General features: G+C 40.2%; 2 protein-coding genes across 3 annotated transcripts in view; one reads left to right on the top strand and one right to left on the bottom strand.

The window, feature by feature from the left end:
- Nucleotides 1–6,276, bottom strand: part of poc1b (POC1 centriolar protein B) — a 61,614-nt gene extending 55,338 nt beyond the window's left edge. Inside the window, exons 1-8 of one of the 2 annotated variants that reach the window (XM_062389914.1) lie at nucleotides 5,977–6,276; nucleotides 3,978–4,062; nucleotides 2,841–3,012; nucleotides 2,551–2,730; nucleotides 1,712–1,819; nucleotides 1,077–1,192; nucleotides 710–843; nucleotides 482–550 (exon numbers count right to left, since the gene is read on the bottom strand). In XM_062389914.1, the coding sequence (XP_062245898.1) occupies nucleotides 482–550; nucleotides 710–843; nucleotides 1,077–1,192; nucleotides 1,712–1,819; nucleotides 2,551–2,730; nucleotides 2,841–3,012; nucleotides 3,978–4,062; nucleotides 5,977–6,270 (1,158 nt within the window). In that variant the 5' untranslated portion in view covers nucleotides 6,271–6,276. The remainder of the gene's footprint in view (nucleotides 1–481; nucleotides 551–709; nucleotides 844–1,076; nucleotides 1,193–1,711; nucleotides 1,820–2,550; nucleotides 2,731–2,840; nucleotides 3,013–3,977; nucleotides 4,063–5,976) is intronic. The other variant, XM_062389913.1, reaches the window with a different exon arrangement.
- Nucleotides 6,277–6,566: 290 nt separating this feature from the next.
- Nucleotides 6,567–15,903, top strand: cep41 (centrosomal protein 41). Its single transcript, XM_062389915.1, has 11 exons — nucleotides 6,567–6,943; nucleotides 7,247–7,310; nucleotides 8,447–8,494; nucleotides 9,042–9,103; nucleotides 9,427–9,496; nucleotides 9,607–9,751; nucleotides 11,204–11,349; nucleotides 11,432–11,499; nucleotides 12,522–12,636; nucleotides 13,520–13,726; nucleotides 14,954–15,903. Exons 1-11 carry the CDS (start codon nucleotides 6,911–6,913, stop codon nucleotides 15,082–15,084), a joined length of 1,089 nt encoding a protein of 362 aa, XP_062245899.1. The 5' UTR covers nucleotides 6,567–6,910; the 3' UTR covers nucleotides 15,085–15,903.
- The last annotated feature ends 1,305 nt before the right edge of the window (nucleotides 15,904–17,208 follow it).

Here is a 17,208-nt window from a genome sequence, read left to right as displayed (position 1 = left end):
TATTTCACATTGGGTATTTTAAAACTGGGGGAAGAATGTTGAATGTAAGGAAATAGTGGACCTATTGACTTGAGTCAGAATCAGACTATGCTCTGTAACAATAATAATGACAGGAATTCACTTAACAACACTGCTAAACACCATAACAGGAATAATGTCTTATTTTATATTAGGTGAAAAGTCTAAATGTTGGTGTCCATGTAAATTGTCTGTATCTTTTGAGAGCTTTTCTAGACTTGATGACCACTCAAAGCGCTTACAGTACATATTTGCCATTCACCATTCACAGATACATTTGGGCAGCACATTTTTTTATGAGGGGCAAATTGGGGTTCAGTATCTTGCACAAGGACACGTGATGGGGAAGACTGGGATCCAACCGCCGACCTACTGGTTGTAGAATGACTCCGACCTCACCGAAATTACAAGCTATTGAGTATATAAGATACACAGGGTCTTTACTCAGTCATGAAACACCAACCTGACTATCAGCTCCACCTGAAGCAAACTGATTTCCAGTCCTGGAAAAGGAGACTGTGGTCACAGCACCCTGCAAAACCCAATGTTGGGGATTAACAAAACTTACGATGACAAAGAGCATCAAGGACTATTTCAGAGAAAATATTGGAATAGCAGCTCAGAATGCCTGAACTGTCTAATAATGTCAGATTGGTGTCTGTGGATGAACTGAGCTGTGCTGTGGCACCACCTTGTGTCCATGCAGGGTGTAGATGAGGCGTCCCTCCAGCAGGTCCAGAATCTTGACCGTGCCGTCTGTGGAACTGCTGATCAGGTAGTTGTTGGATGGGTGGAAGGAAAAACTGTTGATTCCTGCACTGTGGACTGATCCGAACGGGAACATACAAAGATTAGTCACACACACACAAACAAGCAATACACATTAGTAATATAATAAATAATTTACTCTGACAGAAGATATATGAGAAATACTGAGTCTGAATGCTCGGCAGGATAATAAATGAAATAATTCCTCAGCTGACAAACTGGAAATACAACCAGTCAGGATCTTCTGCATTATCTAACTATTGTACTGTAGCTCTGAGATTTTGACATACCCTGATAATGCTGAATCAGCTTGTTGGTCCGTAGATCCCAGATTTTTAATGAACTGTCAGCTCCTGATGATGCAATGCAGGTGCCACTGGAGTTGAACTCAACAGACGTTGTTGACCTGTGATGATTAAAACCGAGTTAGTGACCTATAGCAGCTACCATCTAAATAATACACAGCAATTCCATCTATGGGAGAAACAGAGGAACAACTACACCAGTGGTTTTTACATTTTGCTCATCAATCAGCAGACATAATACAATAAATAATCCAGAGTTAGCTTTTTAAGATAATTTTTATATATTGTCTCTAGGCAGTTTTTAACAAGGCAACCTGAAAAAAAATCATATATTATTGTAAATATCTATGGATAATTTATATACACTCATGTAAACTAACTATCCAGGCGATACATAAACCCAAGATTTTAACTTTTTAATTCTGCTCTAGTCTAGACAATTAGATTACAAACTATGCCCCTGGACAATTCTGCTGTTTATAAAAAAATAATATAATGAAATAAAAATATAAATTTAAAATGGATTTTGTATGGATAATTACACAAAAATATTTTATTGATTTTGAAATTTTAATCTTTTGAAGAATATAAGGACATCCATGCAGGTTCTGGGAACTTACCCTCCGTAGTCAGAAAAACAGTTGATGCATTGTTTGCTGGATGTGTCCCAAAGTCGGACTGAGCGGTCGTCCCCACAGGAAGCTATGAGCCGCCCATCTGGAGAGAACCTGCAGCAAGGAAAAGACAAAATCCATCAGATGGAAACATATAATAAACACACCACACCCACGCCTGAGTAATAAGTAGCTTAGGCTGACTTCTCATAGATGGTTCATAAGCCGTTTTTCAGACATGACCTGCGGATGAACTCCAGAGAATTGGGTCCGGACGTTCTCTGCAGTTTTCCTGTCACACATTCACAGCGCGTCAGGAAATTCTCTGCTCGGATGCATAATGTATTGATTCTGCCGCGAAGATCACATGTTATTGTTCACATCGCATTGGCATCGGTCTCTGCTCTTATCGCCACAAACTATTCTGACATCTTTGCATCTGTCTCGTCTAGGACGTCATCACTCGCCCCACTCGCTCACGGGGAATCCTGCGGAGGATCTCCTGCTGTGTTCCCACATCCACTCATTTATACTTTCTGCAAACTTTGGGAAGTCAGGCGGAGAAAGTCCACAGAAACTCAGGGGGCTCTCACTTGAACATTTAGTCAAGTTTAGTGTACGTCTGAAAGCAGCTATAAATACTCTGAGAGACCTTAAATAGACAGTTATGTGTCCTTCCTAATCATGTCTACAATGACTGATTAGGGAAAAATTTCGCTGCAAAATTATCCAAAATTGAAGATGTCCTAGTAATTTCCGAATAAATTTCTACATATTCAACATGTTTAATATACATGCACATTCTAATGCTATAGCTAGAGAGGGTGCTGACAATCATGCTGTACCTGGCACAGCGCACCCAGTTGGTGTGCTGGTTGAGGGAATAGATGAAGCACTGTCTATGAACGCTCCACACTTTGACCGACTTGTCATCAGACGCTGTTACCAGTCTCTGGCCATCATGGGAGAATGCAACACTGCGTACTGCGGCAGTGTGAGCTTTAAACACTGTTGACTCTCCTTTCCTGTGACACACAAAAATACAGACCATTCCTTCCGTATCACTGTACATTTATTGTACTTAATGAATAAAAAACTTATGATTAAAGCGGTTACAGTGACTTTGAAAACCTACATGGAAGGTGTCCACAGTCTGACTGTTCTGTCCTTGGAGGACGTTGCCACCAGGTTACCGAATGGGGAGAACTGCACCCCAGTGATGACATCTTGGTGGCCAACAAATTGGAAGGCCCTCAACTTAAGAGTCAGATTCCAGATCATCAGGCTCTTGTCCACTGACCCTGAGGCTGGAGGAAGACAAAAGAAAGATGATTCAGTGAAGATTAACTTAATTACCTGGACAGTAGAATCTGTACTGCTCCTGTGCAGGAGAACTGTCATTGATTTAACTACACCCTCCCGGCTCCTTTTAAAATACTATGTACTTTGGGAGCTAAAGGTCCCCTCCCTATAATCCCTACATAACACTCTCTCTCTCTCCATCTATCTGGATAGACAAAGATCTATCTGTATATCTATCTATCAATCTAGACAGATGCAGGGTAAACACAGCCTGGCCTATGTCACTGATTAGCAACACATTTCTTTGCATTGTTAGTTTTTGTGTAGATGCCCATTTAAAAAAAAAACGTTCTCATATTATGTCAAGCGACAGCATTAGTATTCTTTAAATTGTATATTAGAGACATAGGAGAAGAATTTGAAATTTCTTAAAAAATACACACCCTTGGCAAATGTCATGCCGTATTCATCAATATAGCCAAACATTCCAAAAACTAATAACTTAAAAAGCCCAAAATTTCCTAATGGTTTAATTTTAGTTAACTCCGATGCAATAGTTCAGAAAATTATCAAGTTTTTTAAGCCAGTGTCTTTTATGTCAGTCAGTTTGTGCTTTGCCATTATGTGGAGTGTGCTGTACATGAGGATGGCACAACATTTGAGTTTGGATATCCCCGGTTCTAAATGTACAGTAAACAGTACAATTGTACATGTAGCCTATGTAAAGATTTACATGATATATTCAAAAGAAAGTTTTTGTTTTACCACTAAATGTTACAGATCAGAATCTCTACTTTTTCCATATTTGGAAATGTAGTACATCATTGTATAAAAGGTGGGAAAATAAATGTCTTAACAGTGTTTTTAAGTTTATATTAGATATTTTTGAGAAACAAAAGCATGACATAGGATTACAGACAACTATCTTCTGTAAATATCTGACGCTCAAAGCAGCAGCAGCATGTTTTACCCAGTTGTTTGTTGTTTGGACTGAAGTCTGCACATGTGACAGCATCTTTATGACCCTTGAAGTGTCTCTCCAGGGTTGGATCATCCTGCAGAGAGAATGCTCACAGTCAGTCAGCAAAACTTTTCATTTCCTCTGCAGATTAAATGGTGAAAATGTTGTCTGACAAGAATTTTGAAAGAGTTTTGCTGCATGGTGGTTGTGTTTAAATACTGTTGATCGATTACTGAACAAATAATCGATTGTGGCAGCCCTGCTCCTGAGTGAAGGTTGTGGTTTTAAATCGTTTTTTATGAGCAGAGAACGACAAACACTTGATTAGCAACGCATTTCACAAATCTGAGGTAGATCAATGGAGTGTTTTAATTCCTCAATGTGCTTATACAATGAATAAGCAATATATTGCTTTTGATTTAAATGATATAGCATAATTATTGATATTGTTTTATTGCCAGCCCTTAATAGCAGATTCATGAACACACAGAAACACAAACACACAGACACAGGAGGGGGCTCTTAAGCATTAGTGAGTGAACATTGACACATGAACGAGATCTCTAGACTTTGCTGTGGAGGAAACAGTGTTGCCAACTTAGCGACTTTGTCGCTAAATCTGCAGCGCACAACGTCCGTATGGCGCACATCCTCCGTGTAGAGCACATCTCATCCTGAAGCGCACATCTCATCCTACTGCGCACATCATCCTACTGCGCACATCATCCTACCCGGCACATCATCCTGGGGCGCATCGGCGCACATCGTCCTGTGGCGCAGTTCATCCTGCACTTCATCGTGCAGCACACATCGTCCTGCGGTGCATATCCTCCTGCTGAGCACTTCGTCGTGTGGCGCACATCATCTTGCGGCGCAAATCATGCACACATCATCCTGCTGCATGCATCATCCTATTGTGCACATCATCCTGCAGCGCACATCATCATGCAGCGCACATCATCACCGCACATCATCCTACAGCGCACATCATCCTGAAGCGCCTCATCCTACGGTGCACATCATCCTGCGGCACACATCCTCCTGCAGCGCATATCATCCTGTGCTCACATCATCCTGCTGCGCACATCATCACCGCACATCATCCTGCGGGGCATATCATCCTGCGCTCACATCATCCTGCTGCGCACATCATCACCGCACATCATCGTGCGGCGCACATCATCCTGCGGCGCAGATCAAAGGAGGAGGGTTGGACTTGGAGCTAGAAGGCCACCCCACATAACAGCCTATTGATTCAATTTGATATTCTAACATTTAAAAATACAGGACAGAATCAATTTATATATGTGGGTCTAGATACAGCATTAAAGTCATGAAGTTATTTTGAGAAGTGATGGTCTATTTCAACGGCAAGATAAAAAAAAAAATAAAAAAAATACGGAAGCGTATTGCATTCACTTTTATTGTTTTGGGCATTTGTCTAAAGAATTTCCGAGATAATTATCCCAGAAAAACAGAATAATTTTTTTGTGAAGTGAATGTAATACGCTTCTGTAGAAGAAAGCTTATTTAAAGTTCTAAACATATATAGGGTGTTTTTTTCCTCACTTTCGTCCTACAGCGACCATTACATTAAGCAAATTAGGCGATGACATAATTTAGCGACATCTAGCGACTTTTAGGACAGCCAATAGCTACTTTCCTTACCGAGGAGTTGGCAACGCTGGAAGGAAAGACTTTTTATATGGGGCAGTGCTGGGCTGCAGGTACTTCCTGTGGGACACTGCGTTCCTTGACCAAGCGTGTTCGAGTTTACAATTCTGACTGAAGAGACATTTCACCAGGATATCGCTGAACCTCCTTCAACGGGCCAGCACAGAGGAACCAGGGTGTTCTTCACAGCCTCGTTCAGCAACAAATCCTCTTAGCACAGACGCAGCTAGCAAACTCGCCGACTCAGCTACCATTGGCACAAGTGTACATTATCAGAGTAAGCGCACGCTTTTCCTCATTAGCTCCTCTGTGAGTATTAAACAAATGTACTCACCAGGACAGACGCCATTGTGGGCATTAGCTGTCTGCACAGAGCTGATGTTGTCAGGAGGAAACTTGTTGATCTTCCATTACTGTCAAACTGTGCGCCTTCCGCAACTGTCCCAGACCCGACCTGTCGATCCCAGATCCCTCCGCAGCGCTCGGTCCAACGGGATCTCAGTGAAATTAACTTGTTTCTTTTTGAGCATCGATGAAAACTGACTTTTGTTTTTAGCGATGGCGGCAAAACACACTCAGTGTTTCTTCCTCGGAGTAACTGTCCACCTGTGGCTCGAGGATGCAGCATGAAGAGAGAGCTGCTGCATTCAAGGACCTTGTGTGAAAATTAATTTACATACAAATCAGTTGGGAACGTTGTAAACATGGAACGCTAACCTACTAAGGTGAACACGGGTGAACATCAACAAAATTCACTTGAAATAAAAAACTAAAATAGTAGATATGAGGTTGTACGAAAATTTGATAAAAGACCTGATTCGTTAGGCAATCCCTTCATCAGTAGATGCAAACATTAAAAAAGTTAGGCTCCATATCAACAGAAGAGAGAATGAAGCACTGGACTTGTTTATGCTGCTTGAAATAAGACACTCTATTTATTTATTTATACTTTTGTTATGTTATTTTGTCTGTAATATTCTATCAACACAAGTACACGCTTGCGTTGTTTGTAACCGCCTGAAAAATTGTAACCGTTGTCTCAAAAATATATATCCAGATTAATTACGGTTATTTCTATGTGACATGAATGCACCACGCCATGGAGGTGGAGCGTCCCTCGCTGCCTAGCAACTAGCCACTCTTATCAAATGGAAGCGTTCTGGAGAGTGAGTATCGGCTTCTGTGATTGGTCCAAGTAAGTGCACCGACCAATTATCAGCGAGGTTGTTAAACTTGGACGTTAATGTTTGGTATTCTGGTTTGAAAGGATGTCGCTTAAACAGGGCATCGGCAGTGTGCAGGTAATGTTGGATAAATTACATTTAAAGTATTTTAGTTACCTGCTAATTGTTGGTGCTGAATTAGTTTTATGCACCGTGAATACAGTGTGGGCTAACTCAGTCAGATGTAACTGTCCTAGCTAGCGAGCTAGCTGTCATATCTGTTAAACCATATCCACAGTACACCTGTAAGAATTTAAAGCTGGCTTTGGTCCGTTACGTTCTTCTACGCGATGGTTATAATGTTATTTGCTTTATAAACAAAATACTGTACGAGTGTGTACGAAGCTATAGAGAAACTCCACATTGTCCTTTTCCTTCTAGTTCATGAAAAGAAGAATACCGAGAAACGCAAAGTACCAACACGTCAAGACCCGATTGGATACAGGTACAGGTTTAAATTATTTAGGTATGATGCTCACAGGGAACTCTATTCCCACGGGTTCACCGGACACCATAAAGTAGTTTAGTTGTAGTTACACATCCCATATCAGGCTCTAGAAGTCAGGACCCCTCAGCTCTGGAACTCACTGCCTGAGGATCTGAGACTTAAAAACTGTGACATCCTTTAAATCACCTATCTTTGTAATTGAATGATTTTTAGCACAAAGTTTGATCGCCAACATGTCTTATCTGTGTTATTATTATTATACATATTTTGTATTGTTGAGGGCATTCTTCCCTTTATTCATTTTATTCCAGTCTATTGTTTTCGTTTCTACAGTTGGGTGTTTATTCCATCTATTTTCTATATTATTTGAAATCTTTGGATTTATTTGCCTCAGTCCAGAAATGGCCTAGTCCTTGTTTATTCATATAAAGCACTTTTTAACTTTGTTTAAATAAAGCTGCATAAATTTAGTTTATAATTAGGATGTATCACGTCATTTCAGAGATGGGAAGATTATAATAATCGAATTAAAGTGGAATAATATAGACATAAGGTATTCTACTAAAATGTGTGTCCCTCCTGACAGGACAGTTGAACCAGATATGAATCTCACTCTCAATTTCACTTAGTTAACACATAAGCAGAGTATGTCCTCTTCTTGCGATGCATGTGGATTGTTGTTTTTAATCTAAATTATAATTAACATGAGGTTCTATATTGTAGAAAATAATCATGTATCAAACAAACACGAGAAAAAGAGACTTAGACTCTGTGGCCTATGAGTTGGTTCGCAGATTGAGGAACCTGTGTACAAATCTGCAGTACTTTTCATCTCCCTGCCTGGTAAAATCACTTAAGCTGCAGAGCTTTCCAGGAATGCATCAATTGCCTGTTGGGGTTTTATGTTTGTTTATTTATTAATTGAATGCAATGTCCCATGTAGGTGGACAATAAAGTTCGACTCTTTTTGATTCTATTTGATTTTGCTCCTTAACATCACAAGTAACCTGTTCAGGGAAGGACGCATCACTCAAGTAGAAGAAGAATTTCAGGGTCTTAGTATAAACCATTTGACATCTGAAACAACTCAGCTTTAAATCTTCTTCACATTATTGTTATGTTTCGTTTTGTAGGATGCAGCCTTACGAAGTACATGGAAAGACTGGAGGATATTAAAAAAAGTGAGTAACTTGATTGAAGAGGAGAGAAGTTCAGAAGTGGCAAAGAAATAACATTGTTGTCTGTTGGTTTATATATATATATAAAATTATGATTTGTTATGCTTGTATGGTTTTGTCTGAATGTTTCCTTGACCAACCCAATGTTTATAGTCTGACATTCACAATTCATCTTTCTTTCTGTCAGCTGGTTCAATAGATGTGAGATAGAGCAGGCAATTTTTCCAACAATTTTTGGGTTCTCATACTAGTACAGTTAATTAAGCAATTAAATAAATGTTCATTTGTGGCTTGACCTTCAATTTCTCAGGGAAAAGTGCTAGATTCCTTCTATCTTCAATGGAGGATTTCACTATTCACAATAGTGTGGCCAGACAAAGACTGCAGGGATGTGATTGTTGGATACCAACAAGTGTGAGCTAGTGTGCAGGGATAAAACTGAGTCTGATGTGGGGAAAGTAGTAGCAGCTGTGGATTGACGGTATAATGAGAGTAGACAGGTTAGAGCTGTTGTAGGTGAGTTTTATTTTTTTATTCTCCATTTCCTCAGATTACAGATACCGTGCAGACGAAATATTTAAGCGGTTAAAGGTGACGACATTTGCCCAATTGGTAAGTTTTTATTTCCTTGCTATATGGTAAAGTCCTGGTGGATTTACTATCAAGTGATTATCCATTTATTTGTTGCCTTTACTTTGGAGATAAATGAATGAATGTAGTGAGCAAACCTGATCTGTTTACTGTACTTAATTATTGATAGACTACTTGTGTGAATAGTTCTGCACAGACAGCTTATAACAAACTATTTAGCTCAGTTTGTTACCTTCATTTGCGGACACCAGGATAACAATGTCCATGTACTTTTACTGCCTGTTTGTTTTAACTGGTTTTCTTGCTGGCACATGCATTGCTGAGTTGCTTTTTTTACTCATCAGATACTTCAGGTAGCCTCTGTGTCAGACCTGAATGAATATGAGAATGATGGTGACTCACACTGCCCAGATGGTAAAAGTTATTCTACAGCTTCATACCAATAGGCTGATAACATTTTTCTGACATATTGAACTTGGCTTTGAGAGTAGGTCACAATCTGTTGATTTCACACTCATTTGAAGATGCCCTGTCAGAGATGTCTGATGCAGACCTGGAGAGTTTGTCCGAACACACCAACGTTGCCCTACACACATCACCACTTTCTGATCCCCATGATGCAGGTGACACCAGGGAGAACTGCTACACTTCAAGGTCAACGCTGCTAAGGTAAGAAAGACCTCGCTCAATATCTAACATACCATTTTACCAATTGTTAGGAGGATAACCTTTATCCAACATGCTGTGGATGATGAGGGCAAGTATTTTCAGCAAGTGTTGCACTTAAGGGAACTGTACCTCGGTCCCAGAAGCTGCATTTAGATGATCTGACAGAGTCGTCCACCGGCTGCACTGTAGAGTATAAAGCTGTTTTCAGACATGACCTAACGATTGTCGGTACAATGGGCTCCAGAGATTGCCTTTCAATCAAAAAGCATCAGGAGATTCTCCGTTAAGACGTGTTCACAAAAACAGGAAACTTTCCCGCAACACAAAGAGTCTGATACTAGAAAATTAATTGGCAATTATTTTGATAATCATTTCATAATTTCAGTCTTCTTTTTAAAGACATTTTAAGAAATTGCCATGGAAATTGTTTTATAAAGCCACGACAGGCATTTTTGTGATTTTTTTCACATTTTATACATAATTCTTTGAGAAAATAATCATTGGATTATTTTCAATATAGCTCAAATAATTTTCTGTTTCAGATTTAACATGGATATTTATCATTGCATTAAACTATAAGTAACTGTAAAGCAGCATTACTCGGTTGATCTTTTTTTAAGTGTACCACATAAAACAACACTATACCTTATGGAACCACTTTGAAATTCACTAGATCCATATTTTTATTTAGATATTTTGATCCATGAATTATTCTCTGATCCTGTTCAGACCTGAATTTAAAGATGTGTCCGATGTCACTGTTTTTGTTTGTCTGTGTGTCCTCATGAGGGAGAGAGAGGAGTCAGGAGGCGTTGAATGAATCCCATGCGGCTGCAGAGAAGAAAGATTTCAACAATTTGGGAAAAGCATTAGTAATGATATCCTGGTCAGTGTTGATATTTTGGTGATGGCCACAAATAATTCAGTGTACAGGCACAGATAAGAATACAAATAGGTTCAGTTCACAGATAAACTGTTGCAGGTCAGAGGACATCGGCTGAGTAGGAGGTCCTTCATAACTGGCCCCGGAAACATTCGCATCACACTTCTAAAAATATTTGGACATATGTGGCCCAGTCCACCTCCGAATGTGGTCTGGCGTGATCGGATCACTATCTTATCCAAGTACGTTCACACCTGTACTTGTCACCTTGTGATGGTATTCAGGTAAATGGTCTTTGAGAAATCAATAACACCCTATCTCACAATGCTAAAGAACGTAAAAAATCCTGAATCCATCCTGATCCAGATCTAAATTTATTGAGTCCCCTCCTGACCCATACCACATCCTTCCAAAAAGTTTCATGATAATCCTTTTAGTCGTTTTTGTGTGATCCTGCCAACTAACAAACAAACAAATGCTGACGAAAACATAACCTCTTTGGCGTAGGTAATATAGGCAAAGTAATAAAGACTAAATATTACAATCTCCTAACCGTTGACCTCTCACAGCGTTGTCAGTGGTGTAGGAGAGCTGAGCCTCGGCATGAAGTGTCAGAAGATGGACAATGAAGCTGACAGGCCCTACCCCGACTGCCCCTACCTGCTGCTGGATGTGCGTGACCTGGATCAATACAACTGCTGTCACATTATCAGCGGTATGTAGCAGAAAAATGATCATCAAGCTCTTTATGCCAAATAGAATAATGTAAACATCCTTATCATTTGTCTTTCTTATAGCACACAGTTTCCCGATCGCCCACCTGTCTCGAACAATGAACCCCTTCTCCAAAGAAGTGCTGGAATATGTATCCTTCAACACAAACTGGCATTAAACACTTTCACTTTAGATATCAGGGCGTTTTAAAATGCAGGTGTGATGGAAATCTGAAATCATTTGCTGCTCTATACTTTTTTAAATATCCTGCCTGACCAACATAAATCATAATGCCTTAGAGAAATTGTCTACATAGTGTGCTTTTGGAGTCTTGCTTCACACAATCCCAAAATTAACCAGTAATATTTTATTCCATGGTTGTGATCTTAGCAAACTTAGGTACCTCGTCAGTTTACCTCCAGGTTTCGTACTAAACCTTGCTTAAGAACTCTACAGCGCTTTAACCCATCTGGGATCCTATCCCTCTAGAAACAATTATCTTTAGCACTATGTAAGCAGGTACAAAATATATTTGAATTTTCTGATTCTCACCAGGGTTAGGGTTAGGGTTAGGGTTAGGGTTAGGGTTAGCCTAACCCTAACCCTAACCCTTCCTTTTGGGAAGTTGAGGTTGGAAATAACTTTTTCAACAAGGCTATTCAATCGCTGACGCCGAGTCCAGAGGCGCCCAGTCCAGAGTCACCCAGTTGTGCGATCTCACTTCTGACACCAAATTGTGTTGGAAATCTGAAAATACAAGGGGCTAGATTACAAAATTGGTCTTTGTGTATTATATTAGCAGCTTTCTGCAGAAATGATGTACACAGAGAGTCACAGGGATCTCATAGTGTTGATGGAGAAAAGTCAAATGCAAGCATCTTATATAGGAGAACGAAAAGGCTGTTGACTGAGCCAGTTCAGACTAGGCGCAGGTTCTGTAGGCGCAGTTTGAGACAGAAAACAGGACAAAACTCGGTATAAGTTTACTATCAAGATAGAGCAGAAACGAAATAGGTAATAGGAAGGTCATGAAAGATTCAAGTCGCAGATAGCTCAAATCATTAAACGGTTCAGACAGGTATATCAAAGGTACTTTTCAACTTCAAAATAGTTTCTACCACACAGGTACAACTGATTATTGTCTTGTCTGAACTTAACCCACACTCTGTTTAGAAAAACGCAGCAGGGAAGATCATCATTGTGTATGATGAGGATGAGAGAATTGCCAGCCAGGCAGCCACCACCATGTGTCAGCGAGGAGTCGAGAATCTGTTTATGTTGTCTGGAGGTGAGTCAGACTCTCTAAATCATATAGGTAATATTTTTTTACCATTCTGTGGTTGTAGTCGCGAGAGGTGCTGGAGCTTACTTTTCTGCATTTCAATAACTCCTGTATGAGTATGTAACGGAATATAAAGAGGTACTGCACACTTAAATATGTTTTTTTTTTTTGGTCTGTAAACTAAATCATATGACTGCTTATGACTGTAATGAAATGCATGAATGCTGGTTTTAATATCACTCATTACAAATTTTACGAAAAATCTAGATTTATGTGGTAACATGGCTTGTAATGCGACTTAATGTATCAAACCATATTCAACCTTGCAGGACCAATGTTTATAGAATCAACAGTTTGGGACTTGTATATCTTTTTGGTCTATATATTTGAAAACTCTAATAGGCTTTTGATCTGAGCGCTCCTCAGTCACAGATTAGCACCAGCCGCCTTTTCCAGTAGTTCACGTTACTAGGAATGACTGCTCTTGGCCGTCAGGAAACTCTGGAGGCGACAATCCTCTTTTTGGTTGAAAAAGGGTGTGTGCTGCTACTGGAGTCAATGCTCATAGCTAGACACACACACTTTGTCCAGTATGTGACCAAAGACACAGGGGTTTTCCTCCCAGTTGCTAATCCACTGCATCTATCTGCTTGATTTTTATCTGCTGTCCAAAATGTTTACAAATCTACTGGTTTGTGCGGGGTAGAGAGAGATGAGGGTAACTGTGTTTTAGTTTGGCCTTCAAGGCACTTTTTGAATTTCCAGGGAAAGACACTTCAACCAAAACTTATGGGTGAAGTTACACTTAAGAATGTTATATTAGTCAACCCATGACACAAATTTATAATATGTGCATGAAAAGAGCTGTCTTCCCTCTTTGTTCTCCCAGGTCTCAAGGTAATCGCTCAAAAATTTCCAGAGGGGTTGACGACGGGCTCCATCCCGACCACTTGCCTGTCGTCTCTCATTTCGTCAAAGTGGAAAAAGAGTTCTGTTCAGCAACAAATGCAGGCGGCAGAGATGAGGAGGCGCTTTACATCAGATGAGCTGACAAAGATCCAGGAGCAGCTGGAGGAGATACTCATCCCAAGTAACCGTAAGACCACACTGTTAGAAACTCACAACCCCTTTTCTCTATTGAAAATTAGATTGTATGGTAGGGTAAGGTATTGTTTTAGGTTTAGGTATAATTTACTAATAATATGGCAATTTCTCAGAAGGTTTTGCTGAAAATAAAAAAAGTAGATTGGTTCAAAATGTAAATGATATGATATAGTTCCCATTGTGAAATTATTGGCTTTGATCTATTCAGGTGCTGTGAAGTCAGAATGTGGATTTATGTTTTTTAAACAACCCACTCGTAGTGTTTTGCAGAACCAGGGGCCCCATCAAAGTTAAAGATGAGAAAAGAAGCTGGAGGAGGAGAGCCTGTGGTCTCTCTTTGTCTCACTCTTTGAATCACTCCACAAAGCAGCAGCATATTCTAGTTTGAGTTGGAGATGTCCAGTCATCTAGTTTTCTTGTTTTGGTTTTGATTTAGATTGAGTTTAATAGCAATGGCCCACTTCGTCAGCTTTTCTGTCATTAATTTAGTTCCTTTATGGCTTGCATTTTTTTCTTTACAAATAAACTCATATTTCGGTTCATCGAACCGTTTCTCTATTGTGTCCTTTTAACATGGTATAACCCTTCTAAATCTTTGTTTATTGATTTTAGTGGGGTGGTAACAGGTTTATAAGTGATGACAACAATAATTTTTGCCAACTTTCAGAGTTCCCTTCTGACTCAGATCTTGAATTTTGGTCCATGATGCGCTATTATCAGTGTCGTGGCAATTCTGCAATCCCACTCTGACAACGAGGAACGAGACACACATCGCTTACAGTATTGTCACATGTAATACTCAGAGCATGGTGCACAAGTCAAAGGTTGGTTTGTAATATGCACAGCGATGGGAAGCAGGTTTTTCTCTTTATACATTTGGCTGGTTCCTCCCCCTCTTGTTGAGGTTGTTTCTAAGCCAAAGGTCAGGATCTTCTGGGGACATCAAGGCAACAAAACCTTAGCTTAGGCAATCAGGCCAAGATTCATTCAGTTGTAAAGGATTCAGCATGGTCAAGGTTACATTGTATAAGATTCAATCATGATCAATAATAGGGGAGATGAACATGATTACATTGAGCATGATCAAATGTTACATTTCCCTTTCATCGGGCCAATTAAACGTGAATCAAAACAAGATTTCCACTTGGTAGAAGACTGACAAATGTTATAATTTATTTCATTTCATATTCCCCACCAGTGTTTGTGTGTGCATTCACAGAGAGCAGCAGATCCAGCCGCATGTCGACCCTCAGCTCCCGCTCCAACACATCTGGCGCCGGGAGTCGATTGAGTTCCTCTGCATCTGGATGGAACAGTTCCAGGGTTCAAAGCAGTCAACCCTGGAAATAATCTTCAACGACACAGATACACAGAACTAAACATACCTCCGACCAACCAAATCAGTTGTAAAATAATTTACAGAGAAAACTCCACTCTCCATCTTTCCTTGTGGAGATTTTATGCCTAACTCCATCAGTATGACATTCCTAAAAGAGTTATAGTTTGATTTCTGCAGCATCAAACATTTAATGTTGACATGACATGAAGGATGTGCTTGGAATGTCTATATTGCACAAGTTTGAATGTATGTTGAGATAATGTGATCTATTTTGTAAAAGCATGAAAGGTTTTGCTGTATTTTTTAATAAGCCTCATGAGGTCTTATTTTAATTCCTTAACTGACAACGCACAGACAGCCTATATGTGCAACTTCTGCATCCACCTCCACACTAATAATACTTTGACTTTCTGTTGCGTCTCTGTGTTTGTGCGTGCACAGCAAATTGTGAACCACTAACTGATTTAAGTGACACCTTCACACAGATGCACATCACAAATTCACAGTGCAAGGACCAGACTGTACAGGAAGCACTTTGTTTCTTAGCAATGCTTTTGAAAAACAGTATTGATTTGTGGCCTTTGGTTCTGTTGGTGATTTGTTCCGTTGTGCTTGGCTCCTTACTACACTAACACAATCAAAATGAAATGAATTTAATTAGGATATGGACTAATTTTGTGCTTTCCAAATCACGCCTAACTGGTTCTAATCAGGTGATCTCATCACTTGAATTTGATAGTTAATTAATGTGCACAAAAAAAGTGGATGATTGTTTGCTGTTAATAGTTATTGTGAAATTATCATTATTAAAATGAAAGCTACCTGAATCACTTAATGTTTTGTTATTTCAGAAGATATGTGATCTGTGAACCCACTGTTACAGTCCTGCTCAGTACATCTGTCTTTAGGTAAAAATAGGAAATTTAAATTTAACCTCCCTATGAGGGAGACCAACTTGGAAACTTTAAAAGGATTATTTAATGACACGTTCAGGTTTTCAGCTTATTTTTTTGACATCCAGGATGCAGTAGACAGTGAATGTTGGATGGTTGTCCATGATCTGGGTGGGTGGAGGGGGTTAGGTAGGAAGACTGGAGGAGACAGGCTTAATGAGGGATGTGTGAAAGGTGGGGTGAATCTTGAGGTTAGGATGGAAGCTTGAGGGGAGAAGTGACTGGGTCGATGACCTCAATCTCATAGGGACTCACGAATTGGGGGGCCAACTTGCGTGACTCCACCTGGACCGGAAGTTTCCGGAAGGGCAGCCATACCTTCTGTACTGGTGTGTATGTGGGAGCTGAGGTTCATCGACTGTTCCTGGTGGCAGTGTGGACCAACGCTGCCCGAGCCTCCCTCCAGATCCTACAGCTGTGGTTGAGGTGGGACTGAACGGAGGGGACGGCAATTTCTTTCTCCTGGGAGGGAAACAAATGGGGATGGAAACCAAACATGATGGTGAACGGTGTCATACCTGTGGCTGAGCTGGTGAGGGAGTCATGGGCATATTCTACTCAAGCAAGTGGGAACTCCAGAATGAGGGATGTCGGGCAGAAACACAGTCCCGGTTGGCCCGATCTTCCTTTCCGTTTGTCTGAGGTTGATAGCCGGAGGATAAGCTAACAAAGTGCACATCCTTAGAGAGCCGTCCAACAATAGTGAGTATGGTTGTGCTACCTGCCGATGGGGGGAGAACAGTATCAAAATCCACAGCAATATAGGAACATGGTGGCTGGGGATGGGCAATAGTTGAAGCAGTCCAGAGTGAGATTGGTGGGAAACTTTCACAGGCACAGACCGAACAGGCGGCGACAAAGAACTGTGTCCTGGGCGATCGTGGGCCACCAGAAACAATGCTTAATGAATTCTACACCGCGTTCCACATTATTATGCAAATTGGATTGAAGGGATATAAACATTCATTTTTTAGTTTTTGAATTAAACTCATGGATGGTATTGTATCACAGGGCTATTTGGATGATTGAAATCAATCTCAGACACCTGTGATAATTAGTTTTCCAGGTGAGCCCAATCAAAGGAAAACTACTTAAAAAGGATGTTCCACATAATTAAGCAAGCTACATGTTTCAGGCAAAATGGGGAAGAAAAACGATCTCTCTGCTGCTGAAAAGCCGCAA

This window comes from Platichthys flesus, chromosome 6 (genome assembly GCF_949316205.1).
Source record: "Platichthys flesus chromosome 6, fPlaFle2.1, whole genome shotgun sequence".
In the NCBI taxonomy this organism is placed as follows: Eukaryota; Metazoa; Chordata; class Actinopteri; order Pleuronectiformes; family Pleuronectidae; genus Platichthys; species Platichthys flesus.
This window is presented reverse-complemented; position numbering and strand designations above follow the sequence as displayed.